Source organism: Sturnira hondurensis, unplaced genomic scaffold, assembly GCF_014824575.4.
Source record: "Sturnira hondurensis isolate 20B ecotype Veracruz unplaced genomic scaffold, ASM1482457v3 Scaffold0010128, whole genome shotgun sequence".
Classification (NCBI taxonomy): Eukaryota; Metazoa; Chordata; class Mammalia; order Chiroptera; family Phyllostomidae; genus Sturnira; species Sturnira hondurensis.
Window position 1 is genome coordinate 10766567 of NW_028082759.1, and position 23584 is coordinate 10790150.

The window sequence follows — 23584 nt, forward strand, 5'->3', positions numbered from 1 at the left end:
AATATCAGAAGATCCTTAAATGTCAAATATCAAAATGAAGTGGCTGTCAGTAGCAGAAAAATCTCTTAGGAACTGGGTGTATTTGACATCAAACTGTCTTTTTGTTTTTACTACATTTTGTTTGGGGATTTTATTTAAATTCATAGAGTGGTAAATATCTCAAAGGAATAAATATCTAATTTTAGGAGTCCAGATTACTCAAAGCCATACCACAACATCACAGGGAAAAAAAAATACTGTCCCTTTTCTCCTCCTTCTTCTCATTCTTTCCCTAACTCTCTGCAACCCAGACTCTATTTTCTATTTTCCTGGATCTCATTCATTACAATAAATCATCAGCGGTGACAACCGGTCAATAACAGGGCATACTTACTGCCTACCACTGCACTGACAAAGGAAGCAACAAAACGAAGCAGCGAAATGTGACGCTGTGAGCAAGGTGCTTCTCACAAGCTGATGAAAACCCAAATAACCGGCACTAGGCACAATCCTAAAACCCAATGTCAGTGAATTTCCAAAGGATCATCTGGTTTTCAGAGACGGTGTGGGCATATTTCTTGTATTCGCCTTACCCCAGGCTGGCTGGCTTTTTTGCTTTCCTCCACCTACTCCCATGCTAGAGGGAGATGTCCCTGAAGGATACACGCAGCCTCTGTGAGCAAAGCAGCGTCTATCTGCACACAATGGGCACTGTAGTTCATAAAGCTGACAACGGACCTGTACTTCTGAAAGAAAACACCCTGACCAGAATATACATAAATAGCACTCAGAGCACTAAGCAATTAAATCTTGCCCAAACTGGGAAGCACCAGGCACAAGGGGTGATCTGTCATTTCCCTGCTTCTCAGCATTTCCTGCCTGCCTTTGGTCTATCGTATGTCACTCCCATGGAGTCGCACAACTTCTCCTTGGTTTCCTGCTCACTAAAATAGCCTCTCTTTGGGGAGTATCTTATTGCAACTTATTTATCTGATATTTTGCTAATGAATGAACCATACCAGTTGCAAATGGATTATCACTTGGAGATGTCAATATTTAAGAGTATTTGGGTTGCAACAAAACCTGGTGTATTGCTGTTAGTTATCTATCACATACCAGCTCCATGAAAAGGATTCTCATAATCTTCACTACTCTGTTGCCTCCCAGTTCTACAAATTTATCACGTACATTCGAGTGACGACACTGGCAACAACAAACGGATGAATTACACATCTATTTTTGTATGCTCCTTAAGATAAAGTTTAAATAAATCATAGGATAAGGGTTTTTCATTGTTGTTGCTTTTTGTACAGATTCTAAATCAGAAGAGACATTGTTTTCATCTGTTTAAGGTATATTTTCTAGGAAATTCTCTCCCTCAAATTTGTGTAATAGTTTATAGCCTTTCAGCCTATTCTCACAGATACCACCACAGCCGATCCTCCTAAAAACCTTGCGAGGCAGCAACTCCCAAAGCCAGAACAGGTCAAGTCCAATCAGCGGTCCCTCTCGCTGCGGTGTAGCCTCCACTGTTCGTAGCCTTGTTTCCATATTGTTTATCTTTCTACTGCAAACTTAGCGACTTCCTCGATCTATCTTCTAGTTCATTAATTCTCTCTTAATCTGTCTTAAATGCTATGTACCCCAAATAGTTGTTTTTATTTCTAAGCGATTTAGTTGGTTCTTCCTCAAATCTGCCTGTCATTTTTGTTTGAGTGAAAATATCCATTATTCTTAACAGGAAATAACAAATGTTGGTGAGAATATGAAGAAATTGGAAGCTTTATGCATGGCTGGTAGGCATATAAAATGAGCAACTGCTATAGAAAACAATAAAAGATTTAAAATGGAATTGTCATATGATCCAGCAATTCCACATCTTGGAATATACTCAAAGAATTGCTGGCAGGGTCTGTAAGAGATACGTGTATCCCTGTGTTCATAGCGGCATTACTCACAATAGCCCCAAACCGGAAGCAATCACAGTGTCCATTGACAGAAGAATGGATTAAAAACTGTAGAGTATTATTCAGCCTTAAAAACAAAAAACAATTCTGACACATGGTACGGCATGGATGAACCTTGAAGACACTATGCTAAGTGAAATCAGTTAAGTACAAAACAGCAACACAACATGATTCCACTTACGTGAGGTCCCTGGAGGAGTCAAATCCACAGACATAGGAAGTAGATGGTGGCTGCCGGGGGAGGGGAAATGGGGAGCTAGTGTTTAACAGACACAGGGTGTTGGTGTCGCAGGTAAGAACGGTTCTGAGATGGACAGTGGTGATGGCTGCCCAACAATGTGGATGTGCTTAAGGCTGCTGAACTGTGCACTTAAAAATAGTTAAGGGGACACATTTTACATGTATTTTACCACAATTAAAAATAATTTTTAAGCCCTGGCTGGTGTAGCTCAGTGGACTGAGCGCGGGCCTGCGAACTACACGATCGCAGTTCGATTCCCAGTCAGGGCACATGCCTGGGTTGCAGGCCAGTTCCCAGCAGGGAACTCACAAGAGGCAACCATACATTGATATTTCTCTCCTTCTCTCCTTCCCTTTCCCTCTAAAGATAAATAAATAAAAATCTTTAAAAATAATAATAATAATTTTTAAGTGTAGGGGAAATCAGCAGTTTGGAAGATGGAGACCAGGAAGTAGAAGTTTCCTGTCTGTCTACCACGTGCCCTTCTATGTAAGCTCTCTTACTGCTCTTCTCCTGGATTCCCCAGGCAGTGTCACAGAATGAGAAACAAAGTATCCAATAAAAGGCTTCACCATCACCATCATCAAAACCAAAGAAATAGAGACAAGCAAGCTTAGGACCAGGCGGTTACGTCTGTCATTCTTCCATTACACAGAACCCATGATGTGTGCCCTTTGGGCATCTTCCTGGTAATTCCTGGGAAATAACTAGTCCTGACTTGAACATGCAGACATTCGGACCATGAGCTGATTTCTTCCCCTTCATAAACTACAGATTTTAACTAGTATGTCTAAGGACAGTTTTTAACGAATGCCACTTTGTAACAGGCCAAAGGCGATGACAGCTCGCCTTGTAAAGGCCAGCAGCTGGCCTCCCTCACCTGAGCTCACCTGACCTGGTGACCCAGCATCAGAACTCTGCACCTCCTGAGAGGGCCGGGCTTCCAAGTACTCGAAAAACCACAAGTATGTCTCACGCCATCCAAGAAGCAGTATTCAAGAGTTTAACATTTAAATATAATCAGGTTTTTACTCTTGGTGGAGGCAAAATCTCTTTCTTGGCAACAAAAAAGGCTTTCACAAGTTGTGCTGATGAATTCCATCCTGGTGGTGCCAATGCGTTCTGTCCTGGCATCAGAGGCCCGACGGGGAGCTAAAGTAATCCTTTTAGGACAGATAACTAATGCTCCACCCGGGCATTTACTCGTGATAAGATTTGTTCTTTGCTAACACCTTAAGAGTGCTTGCTGATGACCTGATCTAAATGGCTAAAAAGTCCAAAAGCTCCTTTTAAATTTAGAAAACTGAGAGGTAGCACTGTCCCATAAAAGGGTGACTCTGTACGGTCTCCGCCCTGGTGCCACCCCCACCGTTCCCAGCCTGTTGGCATCACCCCCTTTGTGGGGAGGTACAGCCTCACCACACCACCCTCCAGCCCGGGGTCCTCAAATGCAGCCGGGCACCAGGGCCCCCAGAGGGTCTGGGGTTGGCACGCCCACCCCGGAGCTGGCACATCTGGGAGAAGGCCAAGAGTGTGTATTTCTAACTAGTTCCCAGGTGGTGCCACTGCTATTGTCCCCACAATGAAACTTTCCCGTTGACCCTTTCTTTTCCACGACTACCACTTTCAAAATGCTGTTCTACGTACTTGGAATGCCATCTCCCTGGCAATTCTGCCCTCATGGTGCCAACACACTCGCAGGGACCAGGGACAGCCCGAGCCTCCTCCCTCTCTCCCTGCTGCGGCTTCTTCCCCCCTTGCTCCCAGAGAGGGACCAAAGAGAGGGTCGGGAGGCCCCGTTAGGAGGGAGCAGGTGGGGGGCGTGCCCAGGAGCCCTGGCGGGCTTTTCCGCCCCACCGGAGGGCCGTATGGGAGCACAAGCCCAGCCAGCTCTCCTTTTCTTCCTTTACAAAAGCAGCTGCTGCCCGCAGGGTCCCCAGAAGGAGAGGGAGACCTGGGTCGAGACAGGATTTGGGGGTCCTGAGCCCCCTTGCCAAATGACTGAGCTAATGTTGTCATAATAGTAGCCTACTCTGACCCCCCAACACCTGTCATCGAACACCGCCAGCCACTTGATGAAAACCTTTCCGCCTGAACTTCTGAAGGACATGTCTTTCCAACCTTGTATACAAGTCCTTTTCGATTCGTCTGCTCCACACCTCACCCCCTTCTGAACTGTGCACATTCAGTACTCATGAAATATTACTGAACTTCAATGAACCGTGCACAGAGGTCAAAGCGTGTACACGTATGCACGTGGGCCATTTCCAAAGCAAGTGCCACAGGAATTATGTATCGACAGCACTTCGAATAACGCCGGTCCCCTGACAATGTACCTTAGGAAAAAGACAGTCACACATGGACCACAAGAGCATTTATAGTAATTCTGAAAATTTCCAAACATTCTATCTCTTCTTTCAAGGAGCACATTTATAACATAATGCACTTGCCACCCCGAAAACTTTTAACTGTAAAACCAAAATTAACCTTAGGAAGTAATGCAGTAATTAAATTGCCTTTCTTGATGACTTTCTTCCCTCAGAAGCATGGCCCCTATTTAGCTTATATTACCAGGGAAATTCATAGAGAGCGAATTTTTCTTTAAAGAGAACAAAGACGACAACTCACCGCAGAACTAGTTGTAACATCACATCTTCACAGTGCAAACCGATGAGCGTTCTAAATAAGGCCAGGGACACCACGCAGAGCTGCAGAGCAAGGAACACATCCTATTTCAGATATTGGAGGGACAGCTCTGGTCTCCACAGATGGTAAATAGATTGGCATTACAAAATAAAATGGCCTTTTTCCCTCAGCAGTTTTGATAAAAGTATGCCGCTGCCAGAGAGAATGTGTATCTAGGCCATCAGTTCTCCTGCAGGGTTTGATTAGAAAGACTAAGCCTGGGGGCAGGGAATAAAGGGGGAAAGGGGAGAGGGGGATAACGGGGGAAAGGGGAAAGGGTGGTCAAGGAACATGTATAAAGAACCCATGGACAAAGCCAAAGAGGGTAGGATTGAGGGTGGGAGGTGGGGGTAGGGGGGGCGGGGGGAGTGGGTGGTGACAGGGGAAAATGGAGACTGCTTGAACAACAATATTTTTAAAAAAAGGGGGGGGGAGACTAAGCCTGGAATTTCACCATCTTGCAGAATTACCCTCCTGCAAGATGCTTAGCTCATACTTCCAACATTTTAAGATCCAGGCAAAGACATGCCTACAAGTCTCCAATGCATACATATGGACATGTGCACACACGCGCACAAGATGTCTCCTCGTCAACTGTTTTCCTAAGTTACCTTCAAATACATTAGTTATCTAGAAGGCAGGGCTAATGGAAAATCGCAAATACCCTGGCCCACGTTCCCTCCAGGGTTCTCAGCCCCCAGCCTCAGCTCCTCCTGCCCTGTCTCCTAGCTTTGGGGTAAACATTCTCTTTGGTTCCATTTTCAGTCGTGCTCAGGGTGTGATAAGATACTTTTCTAAGAAGTCCATCAAAAAAAAAAAAAACCACCAAGATTCCTTTCACTCCCTTATTGTCAAAAAGGAAAGATAAATAGGAAAGAAACCCAAAGGTGCATTATAAAATCATCATGCCCTTTCGGGAGCAAGCTTTTATCATCTCATCAGGCCACGTTAAGTAATTTCGGGGCGGGTGTGCCTGCATCTTCATAAGCTGGACTAGATGCTCGCAGGCATTTTGTAGGAGGGCGATTCTGCATAATGGCTTCATTTCAGGCTGAGACTTTCTCGTCATATGCTGTAGGAGAACCAACAGCCCAAACGCACATTCCCTGTGCACTCCTACAGCTCAGTGATAAAAAGACACCACACTAAGCACTCTAGACATTGATTGGAAGGGGTTCCCATGGCAATACTGGATGTAACATAGTGTATACAGTCGTGTTAACTACAGTCACCACATTAGAGCCCCAGATCTTACCCACCTTGTAACTGGCAGCTTATGCTCTCCGATCAACACTGCAGTTTTACAAACCATAGTAGCTATTTAAGCTTTTATCTTTAGAGAAAGGGGTTATCTCATAAGCTTACCTTGTAATTTCTAAGGGTTATTCTATGTTATTCTATGTTGTCAATTATTGGGTGCAGTTCAGGTTTAGGAATTTAACTTCCAATCTTTGAATCTGAAGCGGATCTCCTACAGCTAGCATACAGCTGGCTCGTCCTTTCTTCTCCAGTCTGATAATCTGTACCTTCCGATTAACTTTTTAACCTATTCACATTTATATTATTTTTATCATTGGATTTGCCCACTGTTTAACTTTTTGTTTTCTAGATGTCTTGTGATTTCTGGTCCCCCTATTCCTCTTTGACTGTCTGGTTTTGCAATGAGTGAATATGTTCCCTAGTGCGATATTTTCATTGCTTTAAGGATTGTTTCACTACATACTAGTTACTTCATTAGCGGTTTGCTCTAGGCCTTACCATATAAATCTTAACTTATCAGACTTCACGTCAGACTTACACTAAATTAGTTCCAGGGAAGCAGAGATAGCTACCTCCCTTCTAACCTCCTTTTGTGCTATTATTGTTACACATATTACAGCTGTATGTCAAAGCTCAATAATACATTGTGAAATTATTATTCTTTTACTTTTAAAACAATAACTATTGTTAGATAGAGATAGCCCCTGGCGGGGGGCAACACTAATAATAAAAAGAGGATTTTCAAAGCTGATCAGAACTTCAAACTAAAGAATGGCTTCCTCAATTCGCAACTGCCCAGACCCCCACTTCAAAACCCTGGAGGGCAGATGCAAAACCTCTAACACCCAGACCTGACCCACTCCCTTCTCCCTCGCTGCCTGCACCAGGGCCCCCTGGCCTCTGCCTACACCAGGCCTCCTCAGAAGCCCAGTCCGCTGGCTCCACAGAAGAAAGTGCCAACCCAGACACGTGGAGGAAAAGGTCCTCTGAAAGGCAGGAAGTGTCTGATAAAAGGGCCCCAAACAGAATGCATTACCTGACTGCAAATTAGAAAAGGCAATGGCTGCAAGAAATAAAGGGCATGGGGGGGTGGAGCATAGAAAAGACAATGTTTGTGATCTTATTCCAGAAACAAACTGCCCATGTCTTACTCGAAAGGGGGTGTTGATCCGACTCGTGAGGGTGTCCAGGATGTGGACGTTCTCATGCTGGTGGAGCAGGATAAAACGGAGGAAAATCTCAAGCAGCGCCGGCTCGGAGATGCTGCGCAGAAAGAGGTCCAAATACGCAGTTGTGGTCATGACTTCCTCCACAGTCACCTGTGGCCAACGACACAGCAAGCACAGGTGAGCTTCCTCCCGATGCTGCGACACATGCCTCCCCAGCAGCCCCCCACCTCACCACAGTGACCCCGTCAGGGCAAGAGCACACCCACCCCGAGAGCACACTTCCGAGCTGCGTCTGAAGCCTGTGGCCGATTCACATGCCAGATGCCCGATGCTGCTCCCGCCCCTGCATTCCACAAGGGGAAAGCAAAGGCCCAAAGACGCAGTTCAAGGGTTCAGGCGACCCCCATCACCAAATGCAATTCATACACCATGAAGATTTTAGTGTGTAACCATGGGCAGCGGGGGGAGGACTGGAAAGCTGTTACAGGGTCCGAAAAGGATGAATTAGACGGCTGGGCATAGTTTGTTTCATAATTAGTCATTCAATGAGCATTTGTTGAGACCTGCTATGTACAAGGAGCCAGAGACATGAAGAACATAGTTATTTTGTCCAGGAAGATGGGTTACCTATACGATCTAGCAAACACAATAATAATGAATGGCAAATGCGAGATAAAGAGATACAGATGTTCAGATATGTTTCTGAAAAGTTGTAAGTCACATTTTATAGCCGAATAACATACACAAAGTATTATTTATAAAGCGCTATACGAGTTTACTGCTTATAAAGTAACTGTGACTTTTTATAATAAAAAATTAGTATTTTCTATGTGGGGTGATTTCCCCATGCAGTAAAATGTCAACCTTTCAGGAAGCAGAACATTCTGAAGAGCCAAGTTTTTCAAAGAGCTGAGGATTTGATGCTCAAAGCTTCAACAAATTAATTTTAACATTGTGGGTAGGAATATGTTAAGAGCTAGTATACATTTGTCTTCCCCAAAGCAGAATGCAACATCTCTTGATGAACAGAGGTTATCTGCTGCCTTGCTGTGTGTGGTATAGGAGTACTCAATGAGGCCTCATGGAACTCGCTAAGGAAACAGTTCAAAACTTCAGATTCCAGCCTCTACCCCTGCTGGGCTCCCCGCCTTCAACCCCCGCCCCACACCAGGAGTGTGAAGTGCTTGGTGATCACCCAACGGGGTGGCTCACTCTTAGCGTGATTGCAGCTTCTCTCCTTCAGTTTGCCATCTTCTCTATTTCTCCCTTTGAAACGCAGTCACTTTAACACACTGTTACTGGGCTGTTCCTTTTATACACATTTCTCTTCCCCTTGCAATTTTCTGCTTTCAAAATCCACAAAGCAGTTCAGAAACTAGATCTCCAAGTCTGCTTACAGAAGTATAAACAGTCCTGGCGTGGATATATCTGCACATAAAGGCTTCAATGGCTTCTACAAATTTCTTGGTTCTTAGGTCTGTCCTAGAGTGTTGAGTCCAGGTGGTTAAGTGATTACCAAGCCAGTCTTGTCCGTTTTCTTTGTTCTAGCAAAACATGCCTCGCACTGCATTTCCCCCACACTCTCGGGGACCCACTGACAACGCCCCCCGCAGGGCCCTGGGTGGTCTGAGCAATGTGTCAGCTTGCACACACCCGCCCCCACCAGTGCAGCACCAATGCTGGAGGGTCCTCAAATACTACACACACCACTCTGTCGCCCAACCAATGTCAAAGGGCTCTCTGTGGCCCAAACACAGCAAAGGAAACAGGTGTCAACCTCTTAGCAAAGAAATCGCCCTGAGGAGAGTGCTTCTCAGGGGCTTCCCTAGCTTCTAAAACAAACTGCTCCTCTCCCAGTATTTTCCAGTGTTCTCCATTTACACACCCATTGCACTCTCAGTCCTGCTCTGGGACACACACAGCATCCTTTTCTTTATTACTCCAGTGCAGTGTATGGGTCTAGCACAGAGGCCGCACTTAATAAACGTTTCTTGAATAAACGACATCCCCAAGGACCTTGTGGTTTGTACTGGCCAGAGTCGAGTCTAATTTTTTAATTCTTCCCTTTTCTCTGCGTGTGTTCTAAACGCCCTAGAGAGGGGGAACATTCTTAATAAAGACATAAAGTAACTGATGTCACCAAGCAGCTATGGGGGAAATGACTCACAGCACCTAACAGGTAGTTGCATTAGCTTCCACCTGTTCCTCGCCTGTGATCTTAGGGCCCTTCAGCAGAAATTTAATCCAAACTCACTTAGACGGGAGTCTAATTCCCTAACACTCTGGATCACTGGAAGTAGCACTAATCACTCCAAATGGGCCGCGCGTGTAGTTTCTGCAAGACCGTATTTTCCTCTCACCCACTGAGCACCACTGAGAGGACCTGTCAGGCAGACTTCCAGGAGCTGCCTCGGCACCAACAACGCAGCAGCAGCTCACCCCACCCAGTAAGTTGCATGTGACCTTAATGAGCTCAAAAGCACAGCGATCAACCCTTCGGAATGCAAGTCTCAGTCTTCGGGGGCTGGCATGAAAAGAGGGCATAAGCATTTATTGTTTACTCCTTTTAGGCTGGATAAATGAAAGATTTTTTTTTAAGCAATCAAAGCTGTCATTTATAAACTAAGAGGATTTAAGAGAGTACTTGGAGGGGCAGCATTTACATAACATAGTATAAACATTAAAGACCCAGTTCTATTAAGCATCAAGTTGCACACTCTTTACAAATCGAGGTCAGCCAAGCTAATACTCAACCCCAGGAAAACCTGGTTCCTTCTCTTTCCATCTCTTCCCTCCCCCATATGGTCAGAGCCCTTAGCAGCCCTTTATCCAAGAAAATCTTCTCCTGCCCATTATCTTACTTTTCAGTCTTCCCCCATAGGCAAACTCCTTCACCAGGATGAGCCAGAGCCTAAGTGCGATCACTTGAAAGCCAAGGACAGGCAGACGGGGGAAGCGGCTCTGCTGTGCAAAGGCAGGGCTGAGGCCTCCACTAATGCCCCCCCCCGGGGGGCGGGGGGATATAACAGCCAGGTAGGAAAAGCAGCCGCCTCCTCATGGCCCCATTATAAACACGGTCCGATATCAGCTGTTCATAGAAGATCTTTTGCCTCATAGATGACTGTCCATCTTTACCTTGTTTTATGACAGATTGCAGGTAGCTGAAAATTTATATAGAAGTCCTAGGAGAAATAGTAAATAAAGTTCTACTCTACCACCACGTACTACGCAATAATAAAGATAAAGGATAACGAAGCTTAGGAATGCTGTTCTTTACTAAAAGTAGAACAGAATGACTACACTGATCTAAGGGAAACTTGCTTCTACAGACGAATAATTATCCCTGACAAGGTAAGTACAACTGTGAATCAAAACAGTTAGGCACTCTTTTTTTTTTTTTTAGTTGAGGCAAAATTAGTATATAACATCATGTTAGTTTGAGATGGACCACATAATAATTCGATCTCTGTATCAGTGCAGTGATTACCACAAGAAGTCGTTACCATCCACCACCACACAATTGACCCCCTTCACCCATCTCGCCCACCTCCTAAGCCCCTTCTCCTCGGATAATCACCAGTCTGCTCTCAGTATCTGTGACTTTTGTTGCTTTGTTTGCTCCTGTATTCGATTACACACATCATATGGGGTATTGGTCAATCTGTCTGGCTTACTCCACTTGCCATAATACCCTCAAGGTCTATCTACCTTGTTGCAAATGATGGGATTTCTTTCTTTTTCATGGCTGAGTAATGTTCCAGTGTATACATGTGTACATACCACATTTTCTTTGTCCACTCGTCTATCAATGAACACTTAGGTTGTTTCCATATCTGGGTTATTGTAAATAATGTTTGTACTCCCCAAGGCAACCCCAATCAATATTTCAATGGCATCCTTCATAGAACCAGATCATTCTAAAATTTGTACGGAGCCACAAAAGACCCTGAACAGCCAAAGCAACCTTGAGAAAAGATTGCAAAGTCAAAGGTTTTCACACTCTCTGATTTCAAAGTGTACTACAAAGCTATAGTAATCCAACAGTATATTATTGGCATAAAAACAGAACAGAACAGAGAGCTCCAAAATAAACCCACATATATATGGTCAATTAATTTATAACAAAGGAGCCAAGAATATAGGATGGGAAAAAGACAGCCTCTTCAATAAATGGTGGTGGGAAAACTGGACAGATGCAAGCCAAAGAATGATATGGGACCACTACCTTACACGGTACACAAAAATTAACTCAAAATGAATTAAAGACTTGAACGTAAGACCTGAAATCATAAAGTTCCCAGAAGGAAACACAGGCAGCAAGCCCCTTACCATAGTCTCAGGAGTGATTTTTTTGATCTGACTCTAAAAGCAGAGACGACAAAAGCAGTCAAACAAGTGAGACTATAGCAAACTAAAAGCTTCTGCAGAGCAAAGCAAACCATCAACAAAATAAAAAGGTAACCTACCAAGTGGGAGAAAATAGTTCCAAATCATGTATCTGATAAAGGAATAATGTCCAAAACATATGAAGAACCCAAGCCCTGGCTGGTGTGGCTCAGTGAACTGGGCACTACCCTGTGAGCCAAAAGGTCTCCGGTTCGATTCCTGGTCGAGGGCACATGCCTGGGTTGCAGGCCAGGTCCCTGGCTGGGGGCCCGTGAGAGTCCACCGATGTTTCTTTTCCTCTCTTTCTCCCTCCCTTCCCCTTTAAATAAATAAAGTCTCAAAAATCATTTATTCCATTATTTTTTTTAAAAAAGAACTCAAACAACTGAATAACAATAATAACAAAAGATTAAAAATGGACAAAGGATCCAAATAGACATTTCCCAAAGAAGAGGTGCAGATGGCTAACAGGTACACATCCAAAGGTGCTCAACATGACTAATTATCAGGGAAATAAAAATTAAAAAGCCAATATAAGATATGACCTCACACCTATGAGAAGGGCTATTATCAAAAGGCAAGAAATACATGTTGAAGAGGATGTGAAGAGCAGGGGACTTCCATGCACCGTTGGTGGGATGGAAATCGGTACAGCCACTGTGGAAAACAGCATGGAGAGTCTTCAGGAAATCAAAAATCACACGACCCAGCAATTCCACTTCCAGGTGCTTATACAAAGGAAACAAAAACACTAATCTGAGAAAGTGTGCCCACCCCATGTTCATCACAGCATTCTTTACAATAGCTCAGGCGCTCTAGTGTGCTTGCTTTTCAGCCCCGGCCGTAGCACAGCGCCCCGATTCAGGCACATAACTTCGCTGCTCTTAAGTCCAGTTTAGGACATCCTTTGAAATAAGTCTCTTTCCTCTCCTACCTGTCCGCCCTCCACGAGCCCTTACCTGAGACCTCCTTCATGCCAAGCCCTCTTCACCATCCCTAAACTGGTGCTTTCCAAACTATACTTCGAGACCCAAAAGTGGGTAGTGAAATCAATTCATTGGTTCACTCATGGACCAGATCCAAATAGAAAATATTAGCGTACACCCCATGTAGTAAGTACTGTGCTGTCACACTTTTGCACACATATTCTATTCAGGTGATACTATACATACACACACACACACACACACACATACATATCTTATATATTGAGTAAAACACACACGCACGCAAATGTATAAAATAAATTTCTGGCAGTACATCACAGTCAAAAATGTCTGGAAAACACTGAAGTAGCACAGCAAATACCAAGCCAATTCACAGTCCTTCCTGCCACCCTGTCACCCACCAGTTCCCACCACCAATTTCTGACATTCCAGGCTGTGACCCAGCCAGGCCTGGTCTGGAAGACATGCACGTGTCACTGAGATCAGTTCTCTGAACAGGATGGCCGCTGAGTTTACAGAAAACCTTCTCCTTTTTATCTCGGCCTAACAGCTCCAACAGTACATTTTTCTAAATTAAAATTTCAAGCTTCTCAGAAACAGATAAAATGAAGAGTTTGCTTTCTTTGAAAAAGGCAGTGGGTGGGAAGGGAGGCGCTGACACTGTGAGTCACACTCCACTCCTTAAACTCCCTCAAAAACCGAGGCCAGAGCCCGGCCCGGCCCAGCCGTCATGCCCACGACTAAGGCAGCGCATTAACTTAATGCACAGCGTAGGAGTGAAATTGAGCGTATAGACATTCTGACCTTTCTGTAATCTGCTCTAGTTGGAAAATTCCATTTGCATCTAAATTAGCACCAGAATCCTCCCTGTAATGGCAGGATTATATGTGTCCTGAAAAATAAATTTCCCACCTACTAACAGTGTGTGTGTGTGTGTGGGTGTGAACCACTCACATTGGGACAGATGGATCCTACCTTCTGTCTCGCAGGCAGGTGGCAGGCAGTAGGGTCAGGTGACTGTTTCACCCTCTCCAAGTCAAAAGCCACACTCTCTTGGATTTTCCTTTGATTAAGAGGAGAAAACTAGCAAACCAAGATTCAGCTGGATCATCTGTGAGCCCCTGGTCCCAGTGGTCCCAGCTGGACAGTTAGGGAACAAGACCCAGATGAACATGGCTCACTGAAACCAGCAGTAGGGATGGGAATGGTGAGGCTGGATTGCCTGAAACAAGGATGACAAGGTCTTTACAGGGAACACAGGCGGCCCCTGCTCGCTGCTGCCTGAGATGGACAAGCTAACGAACAGGTAGGAGGCAAGTCCTCTTGGGTGCAGCCAAGGGCACCAGCTGAATGGGCTCTTCGCAGCCATCCTCTTCCCTCCAAGGACACAGCGCTCGAAGAACATTCAAGTACAGAAGGGAAGACAGAAACCCTGGTTCACAGTGAGCAGCCCCACAGTTTCAGCCGAAAACTCAGGGCAGAAGGTTCATTTATTCCAAAAAAGAGTCTGCAGTTGGTAACTCAGGCTCCCTCCCTCCCGGGCCCCTCACATGTCCCTCCCTCCTGCTCCTAGACAACAGACACCACCACCCAAAGGAGGCTGGGGAGGTCACTGGAGGTGACAGCCACAGTTGGGTTGTGAGTTCCACTATTTACCCCCAAAATATGTGAGGAAGGAAGAAATTAGGATGATGGCTACAATGACTTCAGCAACATACCTTAAGGAAATATTAAAGATATTACAAATAAAGCCAGTCTCTGCCTTTCTTCCCCAGCATTTCTTCAATGCATCTGCAATGCATTAAATATAATAATTAAATCAATTAAATAGAAATTAATGGATTAATTAAATATCATTAACTCACACTGAGGGAGAGGGGAAGAAGTAAACAAATGGCTTTCCAGACTTCTTCCAGACTCTGAGCCGTGAGAAACCTCACCAACTACCAAACAGAAGGCAGAGGTGGGGCCTGGGGTGGGGTGGGGGCTCTTAGTTGCAATGTGAAGAACCATGAAAACAACACGGACACCACTGATCTGTTTTTAAGCTCCTACTGTGCAATTAAAGACTGTCCTCAGCCTATTGTTCCAGCTCTTCGGGTCCGCACAGTCTTGTGAGGACTGACCCAACCTCAGCAGAACATACACTTATTGTGAGGACACTGGGTTAAACGACCAGGTCACCAGAAGACGGAAGGAGCAGGCTCAGAAGGGAAGGGGGGTCCGATGCCAGGCAGCCAAGGCACAAATACCCACCACCCCTTCTTTGAACCTCAGGCAGGACTACATGGCTCCCTTTGGCAACACAGTGCGGTCTCTCCTGTCAGAAAGCATTCCGCATTGTAAAAAGTAAAAAATAAAAGTCATCCAGCTGCAACTTGAAGTTAACCTGAATGTAAACTGTCATTGAAAAAGAAAAAAAACACTTCAATCTACAAACTGAATAATCTATGTAAAGAATATAGCACTCTATTTGGAGCACAGGAAAACCCCAGTAAATTTTAGTCATTAGTAAAAACAAAATTAAGTCAGCCTGCCCTCACATTACAAAGTGGTGATGGAGAAAGGTTGTCCTCCCCAAACTCAATTTTTTCCCTACTCTGAAACGCTTAGGTAGCCTGTCAGCCCCATCCTTTCCAGACTACATCCATCCCCCTTTTCAGTTTTCTTAATGCATTTCTCCTTCCTTTAAGATTGCAAAGTTACTGCCGAAATGACTCTGTCTGACCTACAGTGTGAATTCTCAAAGCACCTGGTGCACCAGCAGGTACTCAGAAAGTAATCAATAAATGTGTCAAGAAGGAAATCAGCAGCCCCATAACTAATAAAAACACAACCCGTGTTTGGATGCCTTCATTAGCAAGGTAGATTAATTTGACAGTACATGAGCAGAAAGAGGAAATTTTTCTTTTACAGTGAATAACATTTCATTGAAAATAGCGAGCCTAACTGATGTGATGCTCTTGAATGAAGGCAACCTAGTCACAGATCTTTTTGAGGAGGGAGAAATGCTCCCTCGGGCTTCCCCCTAATTTCTCTTCTTGATTAATAAGACACTACTACTGAGTCCTGATGAGACTGACCTTCAACCCAACAGTAGAGGGGAAATGATTTATGGGCCAGAGTCTCAACCAGGAGGTCCTTTACAATGAGGTGCCTGAGGACCATTATCAGAAGGTGTCATCCCTCGTCCCCAACTCAATTTGCCTGCTGGGTTAAATGGATCACTTGCAGGTGGAATTTTATACACGGGACAATTTTCCTAGACACCAAAACTATACCAAAGGTGAGTTCTGATGATAAAAGACAGATTTCACTCCTGGCTTATTGTCCGTGAGAGCCAGAAGGACCACAGGACAATGGAAGACTGAGAAGACACAGAGGTGCCTGCCCCGACCAGTTCAATAATCCCAATCTTTCTGGTTCCTTTCCTCTGTCACCCCCAACCCGCTCATCCTCTGGCACCAGATGCTCACAGGGCGAGGCACGCTGAGCAGTATCCTGCTGGGGTCATTCTTTCTCCGTCTCACCTGGCAGGCAAGTCAGACACGAACAACAGGGGGAGGCAGGCCCTTCAAGAAAGTCAGTGTGGGCAAAAGACACCAAGACGGTAAAATAAGTGGACTATTAACTTCTTTTCTGTTTTCCTTGCTTTTTTGTTTTCTTTTGACTACTTAAAGAAAAACTCGCAGGGCATTGGTTGCTGGTAAATTATTCAAGTTCTCTCAGGGGGGTACCGGGAAAGCAGAAAAGATTCAAATCAACTCTCAGACCAGATCCCCTCTCCCCTCTGTACACTCGTTTCCAAGGAGACCAGCACCTGGCCACCTTAGGTCAGGCGGGGCCTGTGGGAGTTCTCTGTGAATCTCCATGAGTTCTGTGTCTTTCTGTGCAGTGAGGGTGGCATCCCTCACATCTTTTCGTAATTCTGATGCTGAAGAACCAAGTCTTTGGTACGGCATTATCTCCTGCACGCACTTGTCAAAGTTAAAAGGAAAGAAACCTAGTTTTCCATTTCAAATCAAAAGATGAGGTAAGCCTAATGTATAACCCTAACATCTCTCTCCCACAGTGGGAGAGAAGTGCCGTGAAGAGAGATCAGCCATGAGGAGGCTTCTGGTGCCTGAGCTGGTTCAGACTCTAAAAATGCACTCTGTGTGTGTGTGTGTGTTAAGAAAATGAATCCAGTTTTGTCTCCTAACTTCTATTATTTTCAAAGTAGTAAAAACTTGGTGAGAAGAGCTCTGCTAGGAGAAGAGACAGACCAGTTAGATCTAGGGTCAAATAGTCAAGGCCACTGCTAGGGTTCCTGGGATTCAGCCTCTGAGCCAAAAACCAGCACACACAGGGTATCCCTGCAAATTTGTAAACGGGTACCTCCCAGGGCAGAGTAGCTGCCCAGGACCATAAGTTGGTAAGTAGATGGCTTGGCCAGAGGAGAAGGTACCTCCTGCCAACTAGCTAAGGGTGCCCTTCCTGTGGGTGAACTTAGGCTGTGCCCCGCACACGGTCGGGTGAGCAGAAGGGGAACCTCGTCTCTTCCACTCGCCCCCTTGACAGGGCACCTGTGCAGTGGACAACCTGGACACCCTGGGACCTGTCCAGCCCGTGTTTCTCCAGTAATTACATTCACAGAAACGTCTAGCTTCCCACTGTTAGAGAATTTCGTCCTTGGAAGTAAACCCAACTTTATAGCTAAAAACAACATATCCCTACTTCCTTTGCATCTAGATGTGGCCTTATACATCCTAGCCAGTGAAATGTAAGCACAATCGGTGTATGAAACAGGGAAGGATTGTTATTGTTAAAGTGCGTTTCCTTTTCCATAAAGGAGTTTTCTGTTATCTACAGTGACCCTTACGCAAACTGATCCAGTGTTTTCTCTGAAGATAGAGATGATCTGCTTTGTCGGTAAGTTGCTGTAGAGATCTCACCCCCAGCGTATAGAACAGTGCATGGCATAGACTGGGCACTCAGCATTTACTTGTTGAATTGAATCAACAAATGAATGTTTCCCATCAAGAGAAGACCAAGTAACATTTGCAGGTCATTATAATAAAGCAGAAATGTCATGCCAAGACTAATGTCACAACCCATTTTCCAAATAAGCCTCCAAAGCATGAGAACAGTGTCTTGCAACGTTTTTAAAATCATGACCCATCGTAAGAATTACTGCACAATAATACACAATATTTACCATTGTTAAGTACAATCCAGTGGACTTTCTGATATTCTCTATCCTGTTTTTAAGTGCTAACTGGCACCTACCAAACTGACTTTTTGATTCATTAATGTGACAAGATTTAATGTTTGAAAACTACTTAAAATATATGTATATATATGTTTACTTATCTGTTAACTTTTCTGTTAACTAATAAACACAGGTCAGTACTAAAGCTAAATTGTTTAATTGAAAACCTAAAACGTTTACAATTTAATGGAAAGAAACAGTGGTAGACAGAACCAAAGCACTGTGCTTATATTGTTGCGCATTCTTACGTAACAGTGGCGTGTGATCGCCTGTGTCTTGGGGGCCTCCACAGCACGAAACAAATACTGCCTCTGCCTGGGAAAACCTGCCTGGGACGTGGAGGAGCCGAGGGCTGGCCCCTCTCCTCCTGTCTCGGCTCCTGCTCTCTGCGCCACCCGGCACAGGTCAGCATGCAGCAGAACCAGGCTGCCCTCCCCCCAAGTCTGGCTTCTTGCTTTCTACCCTGGAGAGGTAAGTACTTACATTAGCTGTTCCTTCCCTTTGCTGATAAGGGAAAGCAAATGAGCTTCCTTTTCTAAGCTGGACTTCTCCAAGTGCACAGATAAAAATTTAAGGGAGAAAAAGGCATCACAGGCTAGTGGAAAATAGACTGCAGTGAATCTGTATAAAACACTTGTGCTTTGATCCTTAGTATCTGGTGACCTTGGGCAAGCGACCTTTTCACATCTCAACTGCCACAGCCGTGAAACAAGCGTGGTGTCTGGCGCGCCGTGCGGTCTGGCACAGGAAGCTTACATGTGTGAAGAAGGTTCACGATGAGATTAGGGCACAGTTTCTGTGAAAAGTGCCTTCCTCCACGGACTGTGGTGAGAACACAAAGAAGTGAGGCCCTTCGAGATAACAGAAGAACACTCTGGAACTCTGAGGGGACGTCCTGATGTACATACAAGGCTGCCGCACAAACCTGCTATGGATAAAGCAATGTGAAAGAACCATCCCCTATGTCATATCCTCGAGACCTTGCCCATTATTGTACTCACAGACTCTGAATATTTCCATTCCAATCGTGAGTCTTCCTGTTCTCAGCTATAGAATGGTGGCGCTGACCCGAGATGATCTAAGCTCTCGGCTCCAAAAATCCGAGATTCTCTGATTCTGTGTCAGTGACATCAAATAAAAGCTAATTTCAGTTCTTTGCCCTGTTAAGTTTATCCCCCAGCATCAGCAACACAGAACTCTAATCTAATGTCGTGATGAGGGTGCTGGCCACTGTCTTTTGATACATTTATTTAACCGATTGCATAACTGAGTGATTTTCCTGTGTACAATATACTAGCAGCTGAGCATATACAACAGAAGTACCCTTCTTGGTCCCAGTGACAGCTCACTAGCAGAGGAGAGAAATCAGGGTGTACTTAACTGCAAGACTTTCAGTCCACCGCGGGGGCTCTCCTGGGACTTACAGATGAATATGTTTTGGACAGACAGGCGTGAAGTAGAAAGAATAATCCAGCGGGAACATGGTAATAAGACTGGAGGACAATGAGGATCTTGCCCTGACTTCAGGTGGCATTTGAAAATCATGGAGAAGGGAGGTTGGCAGCAGAATAGGGTCCCATTAGGAGCAATTTTCAAAAACCACCGAAGGAGACGGGATTCTCTTCTGCAGATAATAGGGACCCGTTACAGGTTCTTGAGCATGGAGATAATGATTAAACTACCCCTACTTATTTTTAAAGTATGAATAACTACTTCCAAATTTGCTAGAATTTAGAAAGGTAGGATTTCTATACACCTGATAGAGAATCTGAGTGTTTCCTCCCACATGCAGGGTCTCCCCACAGAGCTCTGACCTCTATCCACCTCCCTCAGTAACTCGTCCTGGGGGGGAGGGGGAGGAGGAGGGGGGGACTTGTCATTTCGATTAGCCTGCCCCTTCCTCTCTCTTTTCTGCAGGGAGCCAGGCTGCCAGCAGGAAGTACACATTCTCTGCACCCCCCACCACTGCCTCTGTGGTACACCTGGGCGGGTTTGTCTAATTCAGGGCTACACTGTTAGGAAATCTTGCCCACGGATATAAACCCTAAGCTCCAGCACCAGTTTAATCGGTAACAAAGGGGCTCTTTCGGGCCTCTGTCTGTCTCACTCTTTTTTCATAATCCATACCCTGTCAGAACTCAACTTTGTACCTCAGTGAAAACACACCAGACTTTTCCGAAACTGCAGTGCAGGCCCCTCACTATGCGTATTCAGTTTACTCTGAATCATACAACAGCGTTACCCTCGTGGCCCAGGGCTTTGGAACATGGTGCTTACCGTACTCCAGAGACAGGCTGACTTGCAGCACAGGAGGCCAGCAGGGCGGCACACAGGCAGCCCCTCCAGACGACTCGGCACAGCCATCAGCACTGATGGCTGCTGCAGCTGGGGCCTCACCACCTGCCGAGCGGAAGCCTTCCCACCACCACAACCGCATCTTCCCTCCTCCCTACTAACCCCCTTCCACACTTTAAATAAAAATCCATATTCTTTGCCTTCTAAGGTAAGTAAGCAGGATACACACAAGAGGAATGATCAGTAAGACGAACGCTTCTAGGGAGTAACTATTGCATTTTAAGTGGTTAATAAGTGATGAGACTCAGTGAGATGCTACTTGTATGAAGATGAAAACTGAGTTCAGCTTTCCCAGCTGGGACCTCTGTCAACACCCCTTTGCCATTCCCATTCTCAACCCCCCGCAGAAAAACAGGCGGACATACAGGCCAGGAGACTACTTACACCTCAGGCACCTTTCCACGGGAGGAAAAGAGGTAAAGTATTGTTATCACTAATTATTACTGCTATTAATAGTAGTTCTAGAAAGAGCTGCCATTTGTGGAGCCCCAGTTCTGTGCCAGGCGCCAGGTTAGGTGCCTCACATACACTACCTGAGTCAAGTCCCCATGGCCCGCTGAGACAGGTGCTAGAGGTCTCATCTGACAGATGAAACTGGCCCCCAAAACCTCACACCAAAGGTACACAGGAAGCAGCAGGGCCCAGAGTCATCAGAGACCAGGTCCACCTGAGACCAAATTCCGTGTCCTTCCTGCCATTTCAAGACAACTCCTGCCATGACCTTCCCGCTCTCATCCCCAGCCCTCTGAAAACAGAGCAGAAATACCTCAAAACTAAATAACTGTACAAACCGTGTGGACTGATTAAGGTCAAGGACACTGTCTCCCACTAGGAGAGTTAAAATTATAGCTTTTGAAGTATTTACGCCCATAGCTGCCCTTGACCACCCCACCCCTCCTCCAGGCAGTCCAGCTACATTTCATCAGTGCAAGCTGCTCCCAGCGACAGACCAGGATGTTACTCCAGGGAACAGCTTCTCCAAACAAGTCCCTGCACACCTTCCTCCTGGAAACCACAGAAAGAAGTGAAATTCATCGTAAGCCAACAAAAGGAAAAAATGCTCTTAAAACCAGCATGAGAAAAAAAAAGATGGAATAATGTAAGACACCGCCTCTCTTACCGTCACGGGGACAAGTGCCAACAACGCAGAATCAATGCTCTCAGATGAGCACAATTGCAACAATACATTAAACTGCCACTCACAGAAGCACTGGCTTCTGGGCCTCACTGCTTCTGGCTGTCCCGGAAGAATGCCCCTCCTGGGACTGAGCATGCCCCAGGGCTGACTCTCTACCAGGGATGTTAAGCATGGAATCACTTAGGTGCACTGGTAACTTTCGTTACTTCAATCGTAAAACAATGTAACTTCTGTCCCCAAGGAGAACAGGTTTCCAAATATGCATCTCCAATGGTCAGACTTGATTTGGAATCCAGTGACGCAGGGCACTTGGAAGGATGCACGTTAGAATCACTGGGGCAGCTTTTAAAGAGACCCATGCTCACGCCCTGCTTGGATCCAGGGAACCTGGAATCCCCACAAGCAGGGTCAGGATTCCCTAACTGATTCTATCACAAAGGCCCACCACCACAAAGGATGATCCTCCTACATGAGGGCTAAGGTGCCATTAAAAATATTTCAGCTGATAGACTGATAAAAAGTTTAAGAAACAAAAACCACCAGGTTGACCAGTACTCTGCAGATAAAAAGATGACCCATCACATTCTTCCCCCAAAAAACTTGGGCCCGGCGGGCGAGTGAGCATTCCAGAGCACAGGGCCAAGTCAGTGGTGAGATGGCTCAGATCAGTTACCCTGCTTCATGGGGGCCACCTTCTGCCACCTGATGCGTGAGATAAATATTCTGCAGAGTTTATGAAGAGATTTAAAGACTCTATGGAAGGAAAACAAAGTGGTAATTTGGAAACTTCCAAATACTTCCCTTTTCCAGTTGGGTAACAGGTACTGTATATTATTGAATAGTACATTCATTGCCCAGATGAGCCCTACAGGATTTCCCAGGAATAATAGCAGGATTTGACTCATTCTCATCTACAATGGGAAGGCCCCATTACAGAGCAGTTCATGTTTGAATTAATGACCACAATAATCCAATCACTGGTTGAAAAATCAAGGTAAATATATTGTTCATATCCTTGCCCTCCTTCTACCATTAAAAGGGAAGGAGGAGGAGCAAGAGGAGGGGGGTCACTAAGTCCTTGTTTTCAGCACATTCAGGCACAAAGTAATCCCACCACCATTCTGGGCCATCGACCCCACTTTTGTGATAGGAACAAAGGAGTGCCTGTGTGAATCTACAGATTAATGACATGAAAATACTGTTCCTTTCTTCTTTTTAAAGTAGAGCCACCAATAAATCAGACCCGAGAGCCTCCTGGATCCACTAGATGGTGCAAGCTCTCTTTTCGGAGCCTGCTGAGCTGGAGAGGCTGGAACAGGGCCGCAGAAACTTCCTATGGGCTCCCCCAAGCAGCCCCTGCACTGCAAAGGGGCCTTGAGAGGAAGGGGATTTGCTCCCCAAGAAATCTTTCCATTTTCAATTAACAGAGAAGCACAAGGAGAATTCTTTTCCCAGAATTCTGCATTGGGAGCTCAGGAGTTAAGTTATGCCATCGAAGGAATCATGGAACTAAGATTTACTTCAGAGCAGGGTCATGAAAAGCAATGAGGCTGAGGCCTTAAGACTTGGGGACTTAGGTTTTTGGTCCAAGCTCAGCTAGTACCAGTTGTGTGAGCCTGGGCCAGTCACTTCACCTCTACAGTCCTCAATGTCTTTATCTGAAAAATGAGGAGCTGGGACTAGACAATCTCCGAAGTTATGTCTAGCACTAAAACTCTGTGGGAGCACAGCATACTATGTTTCTGCCTCCAATTTCATCTCTCCATGTAGATTTGGGAAGAACTTTAAACCACGGTATTAGTAACTCATTTACTGGAAAAAATGAGATGCTACTGATTCCTTTACTGGGAAACAGTTATGGAGTACCTATTGAGCACCAAGCATTGGGTTAACACTGCGTCAGGAAATAAGGACACAGGATCAAATGAGAAAGTCCCCCACCCTCACTCCACATAGAGCATCTCTATGACATTGAAATCAAATGGGCTTTACACCTCCGTGCTCCTAAATTCTTACAGCATGATACCATCAAAGGAAAAACTGGACAACTAACTCTACTAGTTCTGGTAAACCATTTAACACAAATATAAATATCACACACACTTATCCACATAGTTTGATGCCTTGATAAATAATTATGGCACAACGTATTGCCAGTTACAGACAACACAAGCCAATAGCAGAAAGTTTGCCCACTTCATACAAT

General features: G+C 45.2%; 1 protein-coding gene across 4 annotated transcripts in view; it reads right to left on the bottom strand.

Moving 5' to 3' along the window:
- The window catches only part of FHIP1A (FHF complex subunit HOOK interacting protein 1A), a 194596-nt gene that overhangs the window by 20954 nt on the left and 150058 nt on the right, over window positions 1–23584 (bottom strand). For all 4 annotated transcript variants that reach the window (XM_037058406.1, XM_037058405.1, XM_037058407.1 and 1 more), the window contains 2 exons: window positions 7284–7451; window positions 4816–4895 (listed from right to left, as the gene is read on the bottom strand). In XM_037058406.1, coding sequence (XP_036914301.1) covers window positions 4816–4895; window positions 7284–7451 — 248 coding nt within the window. The remainder of the gene's footprint in view (window positions 1–4815; window positions 4896–7283; window positions 7452–23584) is intronic.